The sequence below is a fragment of the Molothrus aeneus genome, chromosome Z (assembly GCF_037042795.1).
Source record: "Molothrus aeneus isolate 106 chromosome Z, BPBGC_Maene_1.0, whole genome shotgun sequence".
NCBI classification, from domain to species: domain Eukaryota; kingdom Metazoa; phylum Chordata; class Aves; order Passeriformes; family Icteridae; genus Molothrus; species Molothrus aeneus.
Window position 1 is genome coordinate 56,830,608 of NC_089680.1, and position 24,264 is coordinate 56,854,871.

At 48.5% G+C, this 24,264-nt stretch overlaps 1 protein-coding gene across 1 annotated transcript; it reads left to right on the forward strand.

Annotated features, from left to right (window-relative positions):
• Nucleotides 1-1,504: 1,504 nt before the first annotated feature.
• LOC136569395 (serine/threonine-protein kinase PAK 3-like) lies at nucleotides 1,505-8,447 on the forward strand. The gene is made up of 12 exons (XM_066569788.1): nucleotides 1,505-1,583; nucleotides 2,524-2,561; nucleotides 3,000-3,122; nucleotides 4,076-4,220; nucleotides 4,902-4,965; nucleotides 5,595-5,643; nucleotides 5,953-6,065; nucleotides 6,325-6,442; nucleotides 7,208-7,307; nucleotides 7,589-7,785; nucleotides 7,883-8,020; nucleotides 8,259-8,447. Exons 1-12 carry the CDS (start codon nucleotides 1,505-1,507, stop codon nucleotides 8,445-8,447), a joined length of 1,353 nt encoding a protein of 450 aa, XP_066425885.1.
• The last annotated feature ends 15,817 nt before the right edge of the window (nucleotides 8,448-24,264 follow it).

A 24,264-nucleotide genomic window follows, 5' to 3' on the forward strand; every position in this document is an offset into this window, starting at 1 on the left:
GAAGCATTCGGAGCTCTGGCTCGTGGACAGGCAGCGTAGCAAGGTCATAGAGCTTTATACCGACCTTGTCCCAGAAGTGGGGAGTAAATACGGAAGAAGGGGTAGTGTTGGGGACCATGTGTGACACCCATCGTAGAAGTGACTTAAGGTCATGCTTTGGGATGGGGGAGCCACGCCTGTCCAGAAGGGCAAGCATGGTTTCATAGACGTCTCTCTCTTTGGACATTTCCTTTCCCATTCCTTTAGATCCCCTGGCTCACCTGTCAAGTTGCAGCAGACAGGGATTGCGGGCCCAAACGCGGTTCTCTCACCGTCACGATCAGTTCCAGGGCCTCACCGACTGCCCGCCAATCAGGCCAATTCATTTCCTCAAACAGGGCACCAATTTTCGGCAATGGGGAGAGATGGGGAGACTGATTTGGTGATCAGAATCCGATTTTCTTGTGGGATACAAATACTTATATACTATTTTAGGGAGAGTAGTAAGGTGTACTACAATGATTAGGTTGAAATCACATAAAAAACTTATGCATATAGCAACATGCTTTCAAGGCATTTTACCAAGGCATTTTATCTATCAGTTCTCTATGCTAATAAAGTCCAAAGTACTGTCTGTCTCATGCACCCCAATATACCACTGCAGCTTTGGACTGTTCCAAAGGGGCCTCCATTAGGCTCAACCTCTGCAGGCCATTGCAGAGCAGTGGGCTGTAGGCTGCTGCCTGAGCTCCGACACGCCACAAGTGTGGCAGCCCAAGAATCAGCGCACGTCTCTTCCAGATGTTCTGAGACTTTCAGCTGCCAGAGAAACAGCAAGCAGGACCAGAGAAGCTTTGCGTCAAGAGCTAAGCCAGGGTCTCCCTCCACAAAGGGAGGTCAGCCTCCAAAGCAAGTCAGAGCAAAGGTCAGCATGCTCCCGCGTCTCAAGAAGTGACTGCAGCCAACAATAGTCCTGGAAATTTATTATCTTTGCTTCTTTTGCCCCCTAAATGTCATTGAAGAAGTTAGGCTTTTCAGAACCAGCTAGGATGCCATCTAAAAGAAGCAGACTTGCTTTCAGTCAAAGCTTTTGGGACCAAAAAGTCTTGTTTGCTTGGGTTCCTTGGATGCTGCTTGGGTTGGTGCATTTTCTGAGTTGCCCTGGGATGCTTTGAGCACTGCCTTATGGGCTGGGAGGACAGTTGCTGCTGCTTTATGAGTGAGGAGAACTTCCCAGGCTTTTCTTCCACATCAGCTGTACAGAAGGTTGGCTTGCTGGGCACAAGAAAGCCACAGAGCAGCTGCTATTGTGAGGTCAAAGGAGCGGTGCCATGTCACAGTGCTGTCAGCACAGTGTTGTCCCAGTGCGCACAAGGCCTGGTCGTCCAGAGCAGCTCTTCTGCTCGCTCCCTGCAGGAGGATCCTCGTGCGCAAGGAGTTCTCAGCAGACGGCTTGCACCCCGAGAGGAGTCTTGGCTTTCCCTTGGGTGGCATTCGGCGTGCAAACCCGCACAGTGCTGCCAAAATGATCGGGCAAGTCTGTGCCGCGGTTTGCACCGTCTTTTCCGTTGTCTATTCTGGCTACTACCTGACCCAGCTGACTCGTAAGTAAAGGTTTCTCCTGGGGCTGGCATCGCCCAGCTTTTGCTTCACTCTGTTCCTGATGCCGCACCAGTGACCGAGTTTATTTGGGAACAAAATGGCCATGAAGGTGCCTCTGCTTTGGTCAATGTCCCGCCAGCAGCATCAGCTAAAAAGCGGGAATCTGTAGAGGGTGGCGGGTGCAGAGTATTTGCCGTGCAACCTGCAGCGGTTGCCTTCCCTCCCCGAGAGAGGGTGTGGCAGCAGAGTCCGTCATTTCCTCAGCTTGCTGCTTCAAGCGAGACAAGCTGCAAATTGCAGACTCTGAGGGAAGATCCTCAGAAGTACTTCCACTAACTCAGTGGTTCTCTCCAGGAGCAAAGGAAAGCACCATTCCCTCCAACTTCTGCCCTTAGAGGCCTTGGCTGCGTGACTTGACCTTTTGATGGTGTGCCAAGACTGCGATTCCCTCGGCGATGCAGCACAAACTCCAATGCAGGGAGGGTTTGCTGCTGAGCCCAGCAGCTGTTCCTGGGCTGCTTCAGCAGGGAGCTGCCACAGGGAAGGGGCCCTTTGTGGAAGCTTTGCTGGGCTATCATCTTCAGCCAAGGGATGGGAATTAGGGCATGTAATTTAAAAGAATAGAGATCTAAAATGCAGGAAAGAGAAGAGGAAAATGCTGCTTGAGCTGTTGGGCACAAGAGAAGCTCAAACTTTTGAAGAGCAGCGGGCATTTCCACCACCGTGTTTCTATTTCTCTCTTGGCAAAAGAGGCCCAAATGTAGACAGAGCCTACTATAGCATCCTTGTTGTTCTCTTGCTGGCTGTGGGAAAGAGCTGTTGCTCCTGGAGTCATGTTGGGAAAGGGAAATGCTCTGTGTTGGGACTGCCTTGTGCTGTGGGAGTCGCCAGCACGGGCACTTTTCTAAGGGCCTCTGGTTCCTTTTGCCTTGCTCGCTGCAGGTCACCTGACACGCGGATGGAGACAAGCCTGTCCTTTGGTGAGTGGCGAAGGAAGCTGAGACGTTGCTGGCGTGTGAGAATTGTGCAGCAATTCTGCCAGCTTGGCCTGTTGCAGTCGAGTGTGGAGTGCCAGCGTGGGAGGCTGAAAGGAAGGCCAGCTGCCCGGTGGCATCAGCAGTAGCAGAGGGAGCCCTGGCTGTTTGCTGATTTTCCAGTGAAGAGCCTTTCAAGAGATGAAAGGCAAATGGGACAGCTCCAAGGCATCTTGCTGCTTCTAGGCAGCAGGGAAGTTCAAATGCACAGCAAGATGGAGTAGCAGCTCGTTCAGCCAACTTCCTCGGGTTTTCGTGACTCAGAGTCCCACTTGTATCAAAGTCTATGATTTCCCCTTCTTCTGGGTCCTTTCCCAGCTCAGTAGAAAGCAGCTCCTAAGGGATTGGCTTTTGCCCATCTCTCTCACTTCTGTCTGTCTGCAGGGCTCAACAGCAGGGTCAGCTGCTCCTCTGGCTGCCTCTGTCATTGAGGAAGAGGCTGAAGAGCAGCAAAGGAACATCAAGCCTCCAGCTGCTGTCCCTCCACAGCCTGAACTTGCAGAGCCAGTAAGTGGCAGCTGAGCTTGGCACTGCCTTTGGTGCAGGGCCAGGCTTCCCGTTTTGGAGCAGCCCTTGTTGCTCTTGGCTGAAAATTCTGACGGTCTGTCTTCCTGCCATGACATAGTGCTGCTTCAGGCAAGCCAGGGAGCCCCGGCCAATGGGTTCGGAAGTTTGACATTTAAGCTGGGATGCTGAGAGGGCCCGACAATGTCTCTTGGGATCAGACAGGAGGCAGCATTCAATGATTCTCAGTGTAGGAGTCAGCCCCTTGTCAGTGCAGGCTGCCCATGGTCAGCGGACAGAGCGGCCCAAAGACACAATTGACAGCCTTGCAGGATACCTGGGAGACACTGGGCCCTGGAAGGGACCTGCCCTCTCCTAATGGACTAATTAGCTTCAGGCTGTGCTTCGCTTCCAGCCAGTCAGAGCAGAGTTTGGAGAGGAGAATCCTTGGCAGCCCTGCATTGTAAAGGGCGAGTGGGTCTGGGCAGGGCTGGAAGGCGGCTCCAAAGGGCCGCTCCCTAAAGGCTGCCATAGAGAGGGGAAATCCATGAAACAGATCAGAGAAAGGACACACTGCGGGCTTCTGAGCAGACCGTTGCATGCCAGCTCCGGGCTGATTTCATTGCCCAGGGAAAGACAGGAGGAGGAAAGCAACAAGGCTCTGGGGCCCTGCTCTGATCTCTTTCTGGATCTTGGCAGCCCCAGCAATACCTTGTTGCCAGTGTCTTGCAGAAAAGCTGAAAACATGGAGCATGGAGGTGGCTGTGAGGGGCTGGATCCAAGTAGCCTTTGGGCTTTTCCCAAAGTTGCCTTTGAGAAGGGGACGTGGGAAACGCCCTAGCTGGAGAGGCCTGGCAGTGGCTGACAGCACCTTCCCAAGGCCTTGCTTTTGCCGTGCGCTCCGCGGGGCATGTGTGCCAGCCACCCTTCTGACGGGTAATCCTTTCTTGTCCCAGCTCAAGACGGGCTCTGCAATTCAACCTGGTGCCGCTGGACCAGCATGGCCTGCAGCAGCCAGCTCGCCCCCCGCTGCTGGCACTTCCTGCAGCAGCGCAGCCCAGCAGCCCGAGATGAGGGAGGAGCAGGGCCTGAAGACACTGAGTACGTCCGGTGCATTTCTTGTCTGCCAGAGCAGTGTGTTGTGTGCGTGTCTGGGTGTAGGCTGCGCCAGAAGTTGCCCCTCGGTCTCAGAGGCACTTAGGCCTCTCTGCAGAAGCTGTTGTTGTGCTCTGAGGCAGCGTGGCAGCGCTCAGGGAGTCCCTGCTGCCTGTGAGGGCGGCTGGGCCTGGCTTGGCTGTGCCTGGGCTGCCTTCTGGGCCAAAGACAAAAGCCGAGCTTGTTTCTGCTTGAGCAGAAGGCTGGCACCTAGCAAGTGACTAGGCCCCAGGGAGCTCTCTGGCCCCAGCTGTTTTCTGGCTCTCCTTCTTACTCCTCCTCCAGCTCAGACACTTTGTGCCCCTGGCAGTGGACCTGCCAGTGATGGTGGGTGTGACTGCAGAGGCTGCAAAGGCCCTTGGTTACCTCTTAGGGCCCCCTTCTTAAGGGCTCATCATTTTGGCTTATCACATGGGATGCTGCGCTTGAAAGAAATAAAGGCCTTCTTGGAAAGGCCACCTGATGAAAGGTCGAGAAGATGGCCCTCCCACGTGTTGGTCTCAGCCGCTGGAGGCCAAGGGACCGCAAAGGGCCCAGAGCTGCCGGCAGTGGGGCTGTCTTTTGGACGCTCTGGGGAGTGGCGTCTCTGTGTGCGAGTGAGCGCCCTGCACTGCTTCTGTCTTTCAGGGAGCATCGCAAGTCTGGGCCAGCCAATGAGCAAATACACGGCATTTGAAGAACTCGGACGAGGGTAAGCGTGACATCGGCTCATTTTACAAAAGTGTGGGCCAGGTCTTTGGCCAGTGCAATATCAAGCGTGAAGTCAGGCAAGCTCCAATCATGGTCAGGCTCTGGCTTGACCTCCTGTCACCTGCCTGGACTGCTTGGTCAGAGCAATCCAAAGGCCTCATCAAAGACAGGTTGATGCTGGCAGTGTCTTGCTTGCAGCAACGAGGAGCAGGAGCTGGGAAACCCCCTGCCCTGCAGCTTTCTGGCCTGAAAGAGCACCTTGCCATTCAAGAAATGTCAGATTCTCAAGGACAGTCTTCTGACTCTAATTGTTCTCACTTTTTTGACACACACATGCATGCACACCCGCACAAGGAGAGAGTTCCCCCTTAGGTTTGGAAATTACCTGGCTGGGTGTGGGCCTTGGAGATTTCCAGCGGCCCTTGGTCTTCATGCTGGACCTTAGTGTTCCCTTGGACAGCCTGCCCCGCATGGCAGAGGGCTCACGGGCTGACGTGCTGCTGGCCGGAGAGACGCCGCAGCCAGGCATTTTCTAAGGAAGGCGTCCAGGCAGCCTGGGGAGATCTGCTGCCTGGGCTTGCTTTCACTGCCAAGGGATAAAGGGCTCTTTCTGCTGCTTTGACTTTCTAGGGGGTTTGGAGCTGTTTATAAAGCCCTTGACACCAGCAGCGGACAACAGGTAAAGTGCCAACAGCCCCATGCCATTTTGCAGCTCTGGAGCGCTTTCCCCGCTGCTGTGAGCTCTGCCTGGAGGTTTGGATGGCTGCTCCATGTCTGCAGCAGAGGCTGTTCCTCTGAAGTGCAGTCTAGGCTCAGGGGGCAGAATGCATTTGGGATGGCCTTTGGTGCTTCTGCTAAGCTCTGCTGTCTAGTGACAAGGCACTTTGGCACAGCCCGCTGCCTCATTGCGCCAGCACTCGCTCCGTGCTCCTTGTGATCTCCAGCAGGGTGCGTCTTCTCAAGGTAACGGTCGCCAATGTCATTTCAGGTGGCAATCAAGATCATGTCACTCGAGGAGGAGATGTCCGAGGAGCTGGCTGCCAATGAAATCCTGGCCATGAGGGACAATAGGAATCCCAATATCGTTACCTACTTAGACAGGTTGGCGTATTCTCATGTCAATGTAGCTTTAGCTCGTGCAAGCCAGAAGAGGCGATGCCCTTTGGTCGCTGGCAGAGAACGGAGCTGGTGATGATTTCTCTGCTCGTCTCCAGAGTGTGGGAGGAGGTGGAGCTGGTGTTCAATAATCTCTTGTGGCACATGTAGCTTGGAGAGCAGTTGCAAAAACCTGGCTCAGGCCCTGGGGTGACTGAGGCTGTGCCCATTGCTGTCTCTCCATGCCGTGGTTTTCTTCTTTCAGCTACCTTGTGGATGCGGAGCTCTGGCTGGCCATGGAGTTCATGGACGGCGGCACCTTGTTTGATGTGCTCAGGGCAGTGTACCTGGAGGAAGGACAGCTAGGCGCTGTCTGTCGGGAGGTGAGGGATCCTGCTTGTGCTTCCCCAGGCCTGCCCAGGATGCTGCTTGTCAGCTGGAGGTTAAGGAGAGCTGAGATTTCTTGCTCTCACCTTTCTTTTGCTGCTGCTGCTGCTGCTGCTGCTGCTGCTGTCACAACACACAGGAGAAGAAAGAGCATGGGAAGTGAACTGCCTGCCGGTGTCCCCGCACTCCTCAGGCTCTGTTCTTGCACTCTTCCATCCTGTCTGTCCTCTGGCGCTGGCGCTCGCTCTGTCGCTTGGTTTCACTTGCTTCCTCTTCTCAGCTTTGCCTGGGAATGTTTGCCTGGAGCCTGTCTGTCTGTCCTACATTGCTTGCCACTGGAAGGCAGCATGCAGGTGGCAGAATTTCAAGCTGAGGGCAAAGAGCTGTCCTCAGCTTCAAAGGCTAGCATTGCAGCCCAGATGGCGAGGGATTCTGGAACAGCTCGAAGGTGCTGCTTCCTCCTCTGCTGCCACTAGGCTTCCCCAAAAATCTTTGCCGTGCCGCCTCCCAGCCAAAGGTGACGCGCTTCCTACCGAAGGCTGGTGGAACTTCTGGGAGACCAGATGCCTTTGCTTGGAAATCTAGAAAAAACTTCCAAGAGTGTTGAAGCAGCAAGCTCTTCTTGGTGACAGCACCATGGTGCTGCACCCTCACTCACAATTCCCTGAGAAAGCCGTCAATCCCGTTGAGCTCTTTCCTTGCTGGTGGGATGAAATCAGATCCTGCACGTTAACTTTCCCTCCCTCCTTTTTCTCTCTCAGTGCCTGCAAGGACTGCATTTCCTTCATTCCCGCCAAGTCATCCATAGGGACATCAAAAGCAGCAACATTCTTGTGGGCATGGATGGATCTGTCAAGTTGGGTGGGTATCCCTGCTGGGCTGCAGCATTTCCAGCATATGCCTTGCGCTCACATTTTGGTGACTGCCACTTGGGCAGAAGCGCCGCTTGGCCAGTGCGTGAATCGTCAGGGTGTTTTTGAAGTGACCAATGCCTTATTTGCCTGGCTCCAGCCACATGGCAGGAGAGCTCAGCTGCTTTTTCAGCTAGATTCAGCATGGCCTGGTCAGGCTTGGAGTGGGCAATGGTTTTGGCCCCTTTGCCAGTGGTAGCTGGCTTTGACAGGCTTTGTTTTTGTCCTCAGGTGACTTTGGTCTCTGTGCTCAGCTCAGCCCTGAGCGCAGCAAGCGCAGCTCCAGCGTCGGCACTCCCAGCTGGATGGCACCGGAGGTGGTGAGAGGAGAAGCCTATGGCCCCAAAGTGGACATCTGGTCCCTGGGGATCGTGGGGCTGGAAATGGTGGAAGGGGAAGCTCCTTACCAGCGGGAAGCCCGTCTCAGGGTAAGGTGCAGCTTAGCAAGAGGGCTCTGTGTGGAGAGAGCTCTGTGTGGCTAGCAAAGGAGCAGGTGGAGTGTCCTCTTGCATCCATGTGCTGTAGGTTTTTGAGCTGATAGAAAGGAACAGGCCCCCAAAACTGCAGCACCCCAGGCACCACTCGGCTCTCCTGCGCGATTTCCTCCGCTGCTGCCTGCAGGCAGACGAGGACAGGCGCTGGTCTGCCCAGGAACTCCTGCAGGTAAGAAAAAGCAAAGGGGCCAAAAGCCCTGGGAGCTGAGGACACCTGCAGGGAGGGATGAGGAGGAGTGTGGGCCACGTGGCACAGACAGCTCCCAGCACAGGAAGGCGCAGGGGGACATGCTGCCCTTGGTGCTCTTTGTGTGTCTTCCTGGTAGCCAGGGAATCCTGCTTGAGCCCGAGAGAATGGGATCCTGGAAAGTAAGAGTTCCTTTCTTTGTTCTTTTTCCTCTGGGCAGCATCCCTTTGTGACCTCAGGCAATCCTGCCTCCAGCCTGGCTGCTCTGATCATCTCAGCCAAGCAAGTGCAGGAAGATGGGAGAGGAGACACCTGCGCCGGAGGAGGTCCTTGTGCCCCGCCAGCCGAGAGGAGGGAAAAGGGGATGTGTCATCTCTCGGCAGAGCTCCAGCCATCCCCCGAGTATTAAGAGGAGCTGTGCCGTAGATAGGAAACGTGATAGTTTTGATATTTGCTCAGTTTAGCTGTTAGGTTTGGTTAGGTTAGGTTTGGTTAGGTTCGGTTAGGTGTGTTGTTAGGTTCAATTTAAAGCTCTGTTGTTCTTCTTTCTCAAAAAGATGAAAGTTTAAAAAAATTAGGAAATATAGGGCTCAGCTTTTAAGGACTATAGAATGTGGATAGCTTAGATAATAGAGGATAATTGTTTAGCTTAGAATAGAGTGTTGTTAATTTAGGGAAGCTCTGAGGTATCTTTTAAGTAGAAATGAAAGAATTTTCATAATAAGAATTAAGCTGTGAGAGGAAAAGCTGGTCTGCAGCAGAGCTGGACCCTGCAGGCACTTCAAGCTGTCAGCCTGGACAGGCCACCTGCAGGACAGAATGATGAAGATGGAGAAGTAGTGAGGGGATACTTTGTTTCAGCCAGAGAGGCAATAAAAGTCAAAAATATCCAGAGTGTTGTAAGACTCCCTTCCTTGCCAGGCTGTAGCTAAGTGGACAGTCCCTTTCAGAGGCCCAAAGAACATAGTGAGGTAGGCAGTTTTGCTTGCCTTAATTGGGAAAAGCAAGTTCAGGAGGACTGGAGAGGAGATGGCTGTGTCTGAGGAGGCCCTTTTGCCCCGCCAGCTGAGAGGAGGGAAAAGGGAATGTATCATCTTTAAGCAGAGCTTCAGCCATCCCTTGAGTTTTCTAAGGAGCTTTGCCATCGATAGGAAATGCGTAGCAGACATCTTTTCACTAAAAATCCTTTCTTTAGGATTTTTCCTTCTGAGAAGCTATGAGTCCTCAGAGACAGAATGTAAGCAATGGTTATCTGCTGCTGTGGAATGCAACAGGTGCACCTGTGATTGGCCCATCTTGGATGTTTATAATTAATGGCCAATCGAGGACTGGGTTATCTCGGACAGAGTCTGAGAGAGCTGCGTTTGTTATCATTCCTTTCTTTTCTATTCTTAGCTTAGTTAGCTTCTGAGAAAACCTGTCCTCCTTTTTCTTTTTAGTATAGTGATAATGTAATATATATATCATAAAGTAATTAATCAAGCCTTGTGATCATGGAGTCAACATTCTCGTCTCTTCCCTCATCCAAGAAGCCCTGTGAACACGCTCACAGAAATGTAATGATTTGAGGTTTCCTTGGCGAGGCTTTTTTCAGTTAGGACTATAGAGCCTAGAAAGCTTCATTCCTGATGAATTGCTTAGATAAGAGAAGAGTATTGTTGATTTAGGGAAGCTCAGAATTATCCTTGAAGGAGAAATGAAAGAATTGTCCTAAGAAGAATGAAACTAGCAAAGAAGAAGCTGGGATGCAGCAGATGTCCTGTGAGCTGTCAGCCTTATCTGGCCACCTGGAGAACAGAATGATGGCAATGAAGATGGTGAAGTAACCAGAATGATTTATTAAAAGTACGGATATTGATCTAGTACCGATATCCAACTGTGTCAGACAAAGACTCTCTAACAGTTTAATGCTAGAAAGTGTATGTTTATTGCAACGCTGGGCAGCGTGCAGGACAACTCCCAAATACACACCGCAATTTACAGGTGATTACAGAGTCCTTTTATCTATACAAGTATAGAATACCCAAAATACAAATGCATAGTCATAACTTTGGTACATCCCATTCCCTGCTTCGTATGGTAATTAGTTAGTTCAATTAGTTCAAAAGCTATTAAGCATGCGCAGTTTGCTCCTTTAAATGGGTATGTGGTCCCTTTCATGGGGAGGGGTCCCAAAATGAGGAAGTAAATGAAGTCTTCCTCGTTCTGACCTTCCTACCTTTTCAATGCAAATATGACAAATGAACCCTTGGTAGAACTCCCATTCCCCGTCTTCAACTGATTTCCGAACAGAAGAGGCCTACAATTGTCTTGTGTTCCTAAAAGCTATTTATCAGTCTCTATAGTCTTCATTATAAACACAGCTAACCAAACGTTATGTTGACAAGCAATCAATTATTAGTTAACTTCTAACTCTTAACTTCATCAAGGCCTACCCATTTTTTCTAATTAACTCTAATAAAGCTTATCTCTAACTAAAACCTCAGCTCCTCCAAAATCCCTAAATTCCTTAAATTTCATGTCTCATTCCCCACTTCTTCTTTGGAATGAGTAAATTCTTTTACTCAATATGCAGATTCTTCTTCATCTGCCCAAGACATGTGCCTAGTGTCTCTCAAGACAAAACCATCTGCTTTTGGTAGTGAAATTAGGGCCGTCATCTGTCTTACTAACTTCCAATTCCAAACAAGTATTGCAATAGACAAAATTAAGCCTATAGTAACTAAAATAAGCAACACAATAATAGGATGAAATAAAGCATTAAGTATGCCAGTCGCTGTTGGTGACCATCCAAAAAGCACATCCCACCAATGATGAGACAAGGGTTCCTCAAATCATTTAAAAACTCCTTTGATGGTTTCTGTGTCATGGTCTATAGTGATTAAGGTCTTTTTCCCTGCATCTCTAATCCCTTTCAAAATTTCTCTCAGTTCTTCATGTTTCAACAACTGAGCAGCTAAAGTCAAATTCATTCCTATGGGCACAGGCACTATTTCTTGCACAGTAACTAAGCTGGCTTTTATATACTGGTGTGACACTGCAGGTGCCCACTAGGAGAAGTCACATCCTTCAATTTTGACAAATTTACAGACATATAAATTAAACTGAGTCTCATTCATGCTTAGATTGTCTATCATTACAGTGGGGCATGCTGTCCTTAGACAGACACAAACCTTGTCCTATATATACAAGCAAAGTTGTCTGATTCCTGAATGCATTTGAATGTGGCAAATGCTTTGCTCTGTGTCCAAACATGTGTCTCTATCACCTTCTAATGTCCCCTCACAGTTGTTTCCTCATAGAGCAGGGCTCTAGGTTGATGGTTTGCCACTTTCCTCTAATTTCTTGTGCCCATGTTCTATGTTCAGAAGGATACAACGCAGTCCCCTCCTGGTTTAATCTCAGGGGAACTGCTGGGTGAATTAAATTCACTGATGCATTATGTATTGTTAAAACAAAGGCTGTTACTTTACTAGTCACAGGGTTATAAGTGAAATTAACCAAAGTCCACCAAGCTTGTGGTTCCCTTTCCATATTGGATGCACTATCCCAAAAATTTTGGGGAGTTCAGTAGGGAATATTCCTTCTCTGCCTTCCCTGATGACTGCAGTGGCCACTGACTGCATCCACAGTTGTGCTTGAGTACACCCAAGACGTAGCAAAACGTTTTCACTGGCTGTGCCTAATGCATTAATTATTACCTCATGATCCTGTTCTTCAGTGTTCTCCCATTCTGGTAACACTTTGGATAACTTCCAATGGTTGTCACCTATTGCTAGTAGGGAGGATAGAAAAGGTTGCTGTAGTTTAACCAAGTCACTTCCCACTGTGGTTAATTTTTTCAGCAACACTTCTGAATCTATGGTATTTAGCACTCTCAGTCCAGTCTCTAGCAGCCCAGTGAGATCCCTTTTACTCTTAAAGTTAGAGGGCAATCATTTCTGAAGCCAAGTGGTCCAGTCCATGAAAGGATTTCTGAGAAATAGGCCACACTCTGGTCAGATGTCCGAAGCATTTACTTGTATTCCCATTCCTACTCACTTCAGAGACCATTCTGGATTAACCAGCAGTCTCTGAATTCCTGTTTTCTTAATAGCATACGGCCCAATTCTAGGAATCATAGGAACTGTAGGCTCCTCTTCTACTTCTGGAATAATTGGCTTTTGGGCCAATAACAGCTTTCTTTTGCATTGGTGGGGTAGTTCTGGTCTTGTTCTTAGGATATTCAGTACACACTTGAGTGATGTTAAAGTCAAGATCATACCTTCTTACTGCGCACCCCTCTATTTTTAGTCTAAACTCTGGACACTTACTCAAACATTTGTCACAGCATTCAGAGCTAATCCAAATGAGTTTCACAGGAGGATGGTAAGCCTCATGGAAGCCATCTTGCACAAATGCACAGTTACATCCCTAAACATTTCTCCCTTCTCATAAACGTGCATTCGTGACCTTTAGAATCTCATTTATGGCCTTAGGAGAGTGGGAATCGTAGGCCCTCCCTTGGCACCAGTATATTCCAGTTACGTTGTACCCCATGGTATTGCATTGGCTCCTGTTCCAACCATGGCAATGGATATAATGGTTACGACCTTCTCCATTATGTCTATGATTTCTCTAAGTCCATTTATTCGCTGTTCTGGGTGAGCTTCAGCCTCAGTTCATTGTCGCCTGGTGTCACTTTCCGGACTCTCTCAGGGGCTTTCTTCACTTGGGAGTGATGGGTCCAGGCCTTCTGTTCTTTGATTTTGATTGTAGTAAAGGTGGTGAGGAGCACTTGGAACGGTCCTTGCCACTGCAGCTCCAGGGTCTTTTCTGCAAAAGATTTAACATATACATAATCCCCAGGTTGTACATCGTGTACTGGTCCATCTAATTATCTGTTTTGAGCTCCAGCCACATATTTTTCAATTTCTCTCAGTTGTTTATTCAGGGCTACCATATACTTGTGCAGGGTTTCCTCCCCTACTTGTGTAGGTGTGGTTCCTTCTTGAACTGCATATGGTCTCCCATAATATTTCAAAGGGGCTCAATTTTTCTTTTGTCCTTGTTTTTTTCCAAATTTGCAATAATGCTAATGGGAGAGCCTGGGGCCAAGGTAGGTTTGCTTCCTGTCCCAATCTTACAATTTGCTGCTTAATCAAATGATTCATCTTTTCCACCTGCCCACTCGATTGAGGATGATATGGAGCAGCTCCCAGTCTGTTCCCAGGTGGTGGCTAATTTGTTGCAAAATTTTGGAAATAAAGTGCGGCCCTCTATCTGAGGATATGGTGGCTGGAACTCCAAACTTCAGTATTATTTCTTGCAACAGCACTTTGGTTACTGTGCGCCGGCAGTTCATATACAGACACAAACGGGACGGGGCTGCTATGACAAGCGTCTTGAGCTATTTATTTTCAGCATCAGTCTCATTACAGGGTTAAGGCAATGAAGAGATGATAACAGCAATGAAGGGATGCTAACAGCTCGCTGGTCAGGCAGCAGGCTAAAGAAACTTAATGTTACAACATACCATAAAGCTGTCTTAGCCAATTACATAGAGCAAAAGCATACTGACAGTCGTTCTATCCGATCACCTTAAGCACACGTAGCTTTGGTTAAAACAATGGTGACCTATTCTCGCATACAATAGCCCGTTTATAAGAGACAAAGCACAGAGCACCATTCACATTTAACCTTCTAAATATCTACTAAATAAACTTGGTGCAACTTAGAAAGCTAAACTACACAGCTCTATTGTTCTATTTCCCATGCCTTCTCTATAGCTTAGATATCTTTTCTGCTGCTTTAGCACTGCTCAGTATTCGGCTGTAACTGAGGGCCTGTCTTCTGCAGTTTTCCCAAAACCTTCTGATTTTATGGATTCCCACAGTTACCTCTCATGCCTTAGCTGTCCTAGTAGGGAAAGTTTCTGGCCAACCTGAAAAGGTATCAGTCAATACCAGGAGATAATGATATCCCCCCTTCCTGGGTAATTCTGTGAAATTGATTTACCACTGATTTACCACTGTTGCCCAGGTCTGCAACCTTTCCCAGATTGTCCAACTTTAGGCTTTGGGATGTTTTTAGGATTAGTTTGGAGGCAAAGGCTACACTGATGAGTTATCTGAATTACTGTGCCCTGTAGGTTCCGGGCCATAATTTTCCTTTCAGATGGTTATAGAGGGGATCTACTCTCCAATGTGTTTTTTCACGTTCCTTTTGCACTAATGACTACAGCAAGTAGGAAGGCATTACAAGTTTCCCTTCCTCTGTTACAGGCCATCCTTCTTGATTATAATCTGCTTTTTCTGTTTTAATAAGTTTCTTATCCTTTTTATTGTACACTGGCTTACCTTCAATATTTTGAAATTTTTCCATCTGGGATCGACGTTGCCTCAATTGTCTCCTCAAATACCTCAGCTTTGGCTGTGTCTTTTGCCTCTCTTTCTGCCAGCATGTTTCCTTCTTCCAATTCAGAGCTCTTTTTGTGGTGTGCCTTAATGTGCATGATGGCTGCATTCTTAGGTAGTTGTACTGCATCTAGTACTCTCAGTATCTCTTGTGCATGTTTAATATTCTTCCCTTGTGAATTCAACAGTCCTCTCTCTCTCCAAATGGCTCCATGTACATGAACCACTCCAAATGCATACCTTGAGTCTGTGTAGATGTTAATCTCTTTTCCTTTCGCCAGCTCTAAGGCTCAAGTTAAGGCAACTATTTCAGCCTTTTGTGCAGAGGTGTTTGCTGGCAAAGGTCCAGGGACTCTATTACCTCTCTGCTTGTGGTAACCACATACCCAGCATGCCTTTTTTCACTGATGACATAGCTGCTTCCATCAGTAAACCAGGTCTCAGCATCTTCAGGTGGGGTGTCCTTCAGATCTGGGCAGCTGGAGTAGGTGGCTTCAGTGGTCTCTAGACAGTCATGGATCACTGGTTCTCCCATACTCCCGCTGAGGAAGGAAGCTGGGCTCACTATGTTAGTTACCACGATTTCAACATCATCTTGTTCTACTAGTATAGCTTGGTACTTCAGAAACCTCTGTGGGACGAGCCAATGTCCCCCTTTTGCCTCAAGGACTGCAGACACCGTGTGGCATATTAGCACCGTCATCTTCTGGCCTGGGGTGAATTTGCGCGCTTCTTGGATGTTCACTGCCACTGCTGCAACGGCTCTGAAACACCTTGGCCATCCTTTAGCTGCTGTGTCCAGCTGTTTGGAGAGATAAGCCACTGCTCTCTGGTATGGGCCTAAGTTCTGTGCTAATATTCCAAAGGCAATCCCTTGTTTTTCGTGGGAAAACAGGAAAAATGGTTTACTCGCATCTGGAAGTCCCAGAGCTGGAGCTGACATGAGGGCCTTCTTTAGCTGGTTGAAGGCTTGGGTTGCTTCTTTTGTCTACTGAAGATCTCTGCTCCCTTCTGTGATCAGGGCATATAAAGGTTTAACAAGCAACCTATAGTTATAAATCCATGGCCTGCACCACCCAGTCATGCCTAAAAGGGTTCTCAGTTCTTTCACTGTCTGAGGTCTCAGGGTCTGGCATATTGCTTCTTTGTGATCCTGCCCCAAGGTCCTTTGTTCAGCACTCACTTCATAGCCTAGGTAAACAACTGTTTGCCTCACCATTTGGGCTTTCTTCTGGGAGACTTGATACCCCCGTAGGCCCAAAAAGTTTAGGACGCTTACTGTTCAGTCCACACGTCTCCTGGGTCTGGGCAGCTATCAGGAGGTCATCCTCATACTGGAGCAACTGTCCTTCTCCTGGTGGAGGTTGCCAAGACTCTAAATCCTTGGCAAGTGTCTCCCAAATATAGTGGGGGAGTTCTCGTACCCCTTTGGTAGTACACACCATGTGAGCTGGTTCCTCCATCCAGTTTTGGGATTCTCCCATTCAAATGCAAAAATCTTCTGGCTGGCTTCATGGAGAGGGAGGCAAAAGAAAACATCCTTTAAATCTAAAATGGTAAACCAGGCTAGTTCAGGTGTTAAACGAGTTAACAAGGTATAGGGAAGGATTAGCAACTACTGGATACAAGTCTTCAGTTATTTTGTGAACAGCCCTTAGATCTTGTACTAACCTGTATCACCCATCAGGCCTCTTTACTGGCAAAATGGGAGTGTTAAAATCAGATTGGCATTCTTTTAACAGTCCTGTTTGCAAAAAGTTTTCTATGATTGGGCTAATCCCTTCTCTGTCTTCCTTCTTTAGGGGGTATTGTTTACCCCTCACGGGTCGTTCTCCTTCTTTGAGCTTGATTTCTATGGATAATGCATTCTTTGCTCTGCCTGGTATATTAGAAGCCCATACCCCAGGGAATACCTGATCCGTTATTTTCTTGAAATTTCCTCTTCTTCAAGAGAAATTTCAGTTTCTTTGGTTATTAACATTAGGCTTAACAACTCCACATATTGTTGGTCCATTACCTCTAAACTAAACTAATTTCTCTGGTTTTAAATATTATTTTTGCATCCAATTGCTCTAGCAGATCCCTGCCCAAAAGTGCAGATGGAGCATTAGGCATATATAAGAATCAGTGAATCCCCCGTTGCTTTCCCAATTTATACCTTAATGGTTTGCAAAAATATGCTCTTTCAGATTGACCAGTAGCCCTCTTTACTATAACATAATAATTTGTTAGAGGTATTAGGGCCTTATTCAACACTGAAAATGTTGCCCCTGTGTCCACTAAAACTTCCACTTCCTTCTCTTCATTCCTCAGTTTAACTATAACCAGAGGGTCCCCTAGGGTAGGGCTCTCCGGTCCTCCTCAGTCCTCCTTCATATGAACAACCACCCTTTCTCCTCTCCAATCGCCATTTCTCTGTTCATCACCCCTTCTTTGTTCTGGGCACTGGTTTTTCCAGTGTCCAAATTTCTTGCAAAATGCACATCTTTTCCGAGTCAGGGTGGTCCTTGTCTTGGCGGGTCTTGCTCATGTTTCTCCCTTTCTCCCTCCCTTACTACTGCTACTAATTTCTTCATCCCTTATCTAGACCCTTCTTCTTGATTACTAAAGACTCTCCATGCTTCATCCAATACAGTCTCCAAGTCCTGGCTATTTGGGCCCCGGATCTTCTGGAGTTTCCACCTGATATCTCCTGTGGATTGTCCTAAAAATAAATTTTTTAGTTGTTGTGTCCCTTCATCTGATCCAGGGTCCAGGGTGGTATATCACTGCATTGTGTCCCGCAGGTGATCTAGAAGTTCAGAAGGTGTTTGAGAGGGACCTTGTTTAGCAGCATATAAGGCTGACCAATTTATGGTTTTAGGAATTGCTCGTTCTAGTCCTTTCACTATAAAGTCTCGGTATCTCTTAAGTTGTGCTAATTCATTGGGTTCATTGGGATCCCACATCGGATCCTGAAGAGGAAATAGATCTTTGGTATACTCTTGTGCTGGTACACAAGCATCTTCAGCTAAATCTTTGGCTACCTTCAAAACCAACTGCTTCTCTGTTTCTGTTAAGGCATCGAGTAGTAACTGCATGTCTGCCCAATCAGGTGAATGCTGCTTAATCATAAACTTCAACCTTTTAGCAACCCCTATTGGGTCATTCTGATAACCCTTAGCAGTCCTTTCCCAAGCCTCCAAATCCATTGAGAAAAAGGGGACCTTAATTATCTTTGGTTCCCTGTTAGGGGTTGTAGCTTGCCTTAAGGGTACTTGTATAACTCCTTTAGTTTGTTTTCTGGCTATTTGTGAGTTCATTCTGGTTTGCTTTCTGGTCCTTAATGCTATCAGACCTTGTGGGGAAAGCTTGGGGCTTGGTTCAGATTCATCCCATTCACTATCACTACTAGGCAACGGTGGGTAAAGCCTCCATGGTTCCCTTGAGTCAGGAGTTGGTGGGGAAACCTCTACCTCAGTTACTGTTTTTCCCAGGGCAGATGAACCAGAAGATAAGTTAGGGCAGGCTAAAGTTGGTGAGGGTTCTGATTTTACTCATTCCTCTACCCTCCCTCCTTCCTGTTTTCTAGGGGGTGGTAAAAGTGCCTCGACCATCTCTTGTTCTAAGATCTCTGTTGGATGCACTTTACTTGGGTGTGAGCATCTTTGATTTATTGAGCATGTGCTACAACACCGTTTGAGCTCTTCCCTGTTAGCTTTATTATCCTTTCCAAGAGCCAGTACCAGTGGATCAGATGGTGGCCTAATCCCACAATCCCTTTGCCACTTGGGGTGACTTTGAAGGCTGATATCAGCATAAGTCACCTCTTGCCACTTCTGTTCACGCCTAAGGAAAAGCATTAACTGTAATAGTGTCTCATAGTCCAGTGTACCACTTGCTGGCCACTTCAGTCCTCCATCAGGTCTATCGAGTGTCCACCACTGTGTGCAAAATTTGACAAGTTCTCTTTTAGTTTCACTCCCACCATAGCCCACCAGCTCTTTCTAGTGTGTTAAGATACACCCTAGAGGTCTTCCTCTGGGAATCTCTTTGCTCTCATTTGCCCCCAAAGCTTAAGATTTTATTTTTCACAACATCTTTTGACCTTATCCCAGTTCTTTAGTTTCACTTGGGTTCCCTCTGGTACAAAAATATGCTGGCCACACTCAACTCTAAGAATTTCCACTGGTTTCTTTAAGGTTCCTGAAACCCCATTTTCCCACAACTCAAATATTTTACTGCTGCTGTGGGCCTCCCGACCAATTGCCAACAAAATCCGTATAGCTGTCTGGGTAGTCTTTTGTTCTTTTGTAAGACAGGGAGCACAAGTTCCTCTCTTAGGTATTAGCTACCTATACCTTTGTGGGACCCACAGACTGCACACGGAAACACAATCCATGGGTTACAGTAGCAATCTTCCTCTGGGCAGGGGAATACCCCTGAACCAAGCTCTGGATTCTTGTGCCTCCTGTTCCTGGTCATATAGTTGTGCTAGCAATCAAAAGGGATAAAACAGCTTGTTAATTAATTTTTCTCTTTCCTTTAAAAGAAAGGGCTAGCAATATGTCCTTCAAAACAGGGTTCGGAGCAGCAGCTAAAGAAAGAACTCGCAGTTAGACAAAAGTGGCGGGGGGGAACCTCCTTTTTATTCAATCTAAGAAAACCACACAATGTAGTCAGGCACTCTACCCAAGGTGCAGGTTATTAATTACTTATTAAATCAGGTCCTCTGTTATGCTTTGCTCTGGGTATATTGCTATTAAAATACGTTTAAAAATTGTAAGTAACTTTTCATACACTGTAGCGAGTGTGCAGCTGAAAGCCAAGGCTATCTCTTGTCCCGCTGTAACCAAAGAACAGATGGGAACCTTGCAAAGTAGCAGCCGAGTTTCGGCAGAAATTTCACGATTCCGCGCTGCACCGAGAACTGTGTGAATCACTACTATAACAAAGCTTTTCCAAAGTTCCAAAGCTTTTCGGATTCCCCACCAAATTTCTCTCACCCTAAGATCAAAAATGTTACAAACCACGGAGTTCAACTGCGTACCTCGGCACCAAAGAAACCCCTCGGCTGCCTCTCCCAGCAGTACTTCAGGGCGCTCTGCTTTCTGCATTCAACCAAAGCCTGAGTTTCTTTTTCTGGCAGAGACCTGACTCCAAACACAAATAGTTTAGGCTCACAAAGAAAACAGCTAGGGGTTTTTTCATGACCCCAAACACATTCAACAAAAAATTTAACAAGGTCTTGCTAAAAATCACACAAATTTTGGCCGGCGCACAGCACAAATCCCTCCACAAGAAGTGGGGGGGGAGGGTAAGCCACCAACAGTTTAAAGTATTACCACACACTCCAGCAACTGCAAACCTCACATAAAAGTAAAAATCATCAAAACACTGACTTGCCAAACTCTCTCAGGGGTTAAAAAGACATATCCCGAGGCTACAAAGCCTGGACTCCCCTCCCGTTAACTGAGAAACAAATGACTCCCAGATAACCAGGACTCTTTTAACTAAGAAGTGAACGAATTTAGCTCACTCAAAGCCCTTTTCACCTAACAATACATCAAGTAAAATTTTACAGCCAAAAACACATACTACCCAGGCCCACACACAGCCTAATTCCCCTCTAACACGCAGTCCAAGCACAGTACAAACACTTTAAATCAGTCTGCTCTCCCAAACAAAGTGTCCCTCCACAAATCAGGTGGGGGTTTCAAAAACCTTTTGCAACTTCAAGCTTATAAAACTCTCAAAAACACTTACAAAGGGTGTGTTAATAACACACCCCAAATCAGACAAATTATAATACTTACAACACAAACTCTCACAAACCACAGCAAATACGGTACATAAATAGTTTTCTACAAACCAAACACACAAAATCACAAAACCACCAAACAAACATAGATCCGTTTACAATACACACACAGAGTGGGGCCACAACCAAGACTGTCTGCAACCCACAACGGGACCCTTCGTGTCCCAAAAATTCGGACTAGCCACTCAAATGATGGATCACGGAGGTGCACCTTGAGACTACAGACAGTTTTTAGAAGGACGCCTGCAAAGCTCTCCCAGTCTGCATTTTGGAAGTTCCTACACCCTGCTGGGCCAGAGACACCCCTTTTCAGCTGAAGCTGTTGACAGGAACTTTACCAAACCTATGGCATCTTGTTGCCCTTGTTTTTCCAACACGCTGCCCCAAGGAAAAAATCTTCTATTTACCAGTCAAATGACGAAAAGCTTTCCGAGAAGCCGCCAATGAAAAGGCGCTGCTGAATGCTCTACGGACTCGCTCCATCGCTTGAGCAGTGCTGCTCGAGTCCGTAGGCCAGGAAACACAACTGGAAACAAAACCCCACTTGCACAGGTCTTGAGACCGTGCAAGGGAAAAAGGGAAAAACAGGACACTTGCACGAGTCCATGGACTGTGCAAGAAAATACAGAAGCAGAAGGACGCCCGCTGTAAGCTGAGAACAGCTCAGTTGAGGTGATCCTCCTGCACCGAGCGCGCCAAGAGCTGCTCTGGACGCTGAGGCTTTGCAGGCAGCAGAACAACCTCCTGCTGACAAGGCCGTGACATGGCAGTGCTCTGCTGACATCACAATAGCAGCTGCTCTGGGTTGGTCGGTGAATCCATGCATAGCAACCAAACCTTCTCTACAGCTAACGCAAAAGAATAGCCCGGAAAGTTCTCCTCTGTCCCAAAGCAGCACAAAACCCCCTTGCAGTCCGTAACCCACAGCTGAAAGGATCCAAGAGTAACACAAAACAGGCACCAAGCCCATACACCTTGTGCACCAAGCTGGACTCTCAGAAAGAGCCAGGATGTGAGGAAACCAAAGGCCACGTGCCCTTCTGCCCAGCAGCACTTCTGACTAAAACCAAGAACAATTGCTTAAATTCTGTGGATGAAATTGTGCTTTGCTCTTATCCCGGAGAGTTCCCTCCATTGGAATGCCTGTCATTCCTGCCCATTTGCTGCATGGCTAACATCAACCAGCAAATTGTAGGGCTCGCTGAAGGAAGAATGACACCTGAGTGGGAGAAAAAGCCAAGTAACCAACCTGCTGCACACGCAGCACACTGCTGCTGCACAATGACGGCACCTCAAAGAAGCCTTTGGGGCCTGTGCCTCACTTCTGGCAGCTCCCCTGGAGTAGGCATCTGGCAGTCACAGGGATCTGACTCTAATGGACGCACAGGAAGAAGGAAAAGAACGTAAAATCCCAATGTGGGACGACGTAGAAGCTGGTGGGGGGAGGAAACCAGTGCACCAAAATGGGCAAGTCCCAGCTAAAAGGGAGTTATGAGGCAGAGACCAAATAGCTCAGCTGGTGGGCACACCTGAGGAAGGCAGGCTCAGGAAAACAGAGCCACCACAAGCTTTCCAAAGTTCGGAAGCTTCCTTCCCCCTCCTCTCCTCTGCCCTTGAAACCAGTTTTTGTCTCCCTCCTAAAAATAATTGCTTCAGCATTAGCAGCAAGTGCCTGGAAAACCACTTGTGATTTTCTTTCTTAGTTAAAAACTAAAAAGAAGGGAGAAAGATCTGGGCTTTTGCTCTTTGCCTGCTTTTGCAGCCATGGTAGCATTTTAGAAGGGCTCTACACAAGTCCAGGTGTTTCCCAGCCCCAGGACCACCACTGGCATGAGCCCAGCAAGTGTAGCGGAGAGAGCAGCTGGTCAGGCACCACATGTGACATGTGGGAGGCTGCATATTGTCCTGATGCAGATTCCCTCTGTGTGTCAGACTGAAAGTCAGGACAATTCTCAAGAAATGTCTGATTAGATGAGGAACACCTTTGGATCCACAGATACCACATTTGCGCCTTACTGGTGTCATAATCCCCAAGCTTTAAAATGTTGCTGAGTGACCTCAATTTCCTCTAGGCTAGAGATCAGGGAAGAGTTTCACTTATGCAGCACTCTTAAAACTGTCCCCAGTGCCATGCATACCGTTTTCTGCCCGCCATTGACAAAACACTGCCGTTTCCTCAAAGGAAAGCAACAGAAAGCTCTAGCAGCCTGCCCCCACCCCAAGAGTTTCCAAACAATTTTTTCCTCTACTTTCTACATCCTATGTCTTAGCAAAAGTGGTCCCTGTCAGCAAAGTGAAGTGGAGACAGATCATTTGTTCATGTGCAACAGCACGGATTGGTGCTCCAGCCTGAGAACTGGAACTCAGGAACTTGGGCAACTGTGCTTTGAGATGCAACCGCAGCCAGAGAATGGGGGTGACAGCTTGGGGAGGAAGCTGGCCCAGCAATGGCATTGCACACAGGCTGTGCAGGAGGCACTATCAGCACAAAAGCCCTAATAATGCCACAGAAACCCCCATAGTTATACACATTTATTGGACGCTGGTTGCTCTGCATGTATGTCGACACTTCTGCCTCTATAACATTTTGGAAATGGTCAGAGCTAGCAGGATTAAGCCAGCATCAGGAGCTGACGCAGCCTGGGAACGTGCTGATTTACAGAGGCTTCTGGCTTCCCAGGTGAAGCCAAGGCAAGCCCTGCTGCTGCTGCTGCTGCTGCCGCTGCTGCTGCTGCTGCTGCTGTGCGAGACAGCTCCGGCAGAACAGGGATGGCACCACTGTGCCGCGGGCTGTTTCTCCTTCCAGAGCTGGGCGGTGCTTTTGAGGCAGGAATGACAGCTGGTGGGAGAAGGAAGGCGCCTTTTCCTGCGCAAGCACTTATGGACGCACTAGGGCCACCTTCAGGGGAGACTGTCGGCCCGCAGCAAGTAAAGCAGAGGGACACAGCTGGAAAACGCTTCCTTTCGAGCCTTCTTCTGTCTTGGAAAAGAAGGGAGACACGTGACAGGAGGAGCAGCAGGGCCCGGTCCCTCCTCCGTGCCTGCAGTGAGGGGCGGCTGCCGCTGGGCGGCGCCATGAAAAGGGAGCGTCCCTGCGCGGGGCGGGCGGGGCGGCGCAGCCGCCAGGGGGCGCCCGGGGCGGGCCGGGGCCCCTCTGTGAGGGAGGAGCGCCTCGGGCAGCTGCGCAGCCACGAACGGGACTGTCCGTCCGCAAGGCACAGCGCCAGGGCAAAGCACAGCTTCAGCGCACGCTGACCGGCAAGGGAACCTTCCCATGGAGTGCAGGATTTAGCTGTTTTCATTCCCAGTCCTGTGCTGAGCTAGCAGGCCACACAGCCTCCTCAAGCACAGGTGCCTCCTCTCCAGGCTTCCTGCACTTCCTTTGCCGACAGGGTCAAATCAGGCACCCTGGGGACAGGCTCAGCTGATGTTACAAAGCAATGCTGTCCAAAAGGAAAAAAGGCAAAAGCCAAACCAGAAGGGAACTATTTGTTCCCAGGCTGAATTCCTCACAGGCGGAGGCAGGATTCCTCTGCTTCCCAGAAAGATGCAGAAACAGGACACGAGGACACTACGTGCCCCTTACCTTCATGTCTGGGACCTTGCTATTGCAGGCCAGCATGGCTCACAATCGTATTCACTCCTTTACCCAGGTGTCTTCAGCTTGTTTCCCCTGAGAGCAGCCTGAGAATGCTGCTTGCTGTCACAGGGCTTTGTTCCTGCCAGGAAATGCCACAGACTCACTTAGCTTCCTCCTTTCTAACACATGGCCCGGGTTAGCTGCCAAGAGGATGAGCAGTATAAGCAGTTCCTCAGCAAATGCCAATGCATGTAAGAAATGCTGATTCCAGTGGGAATTAGGCTCAAGTACTGCTCTCAAGATCACTGCAGTTCAGGATTTCAGCAGCAAGACAAGAGCAGGCAGCTTGGCAGGCCTCCACCATCTCCAGCACTCACCTGCCTTCCAAATTCCACTGCTTCCTGTAGCCATTGGCTGAACTCCTGCTCTTGACTTGCGGCCTTCTCCTGTT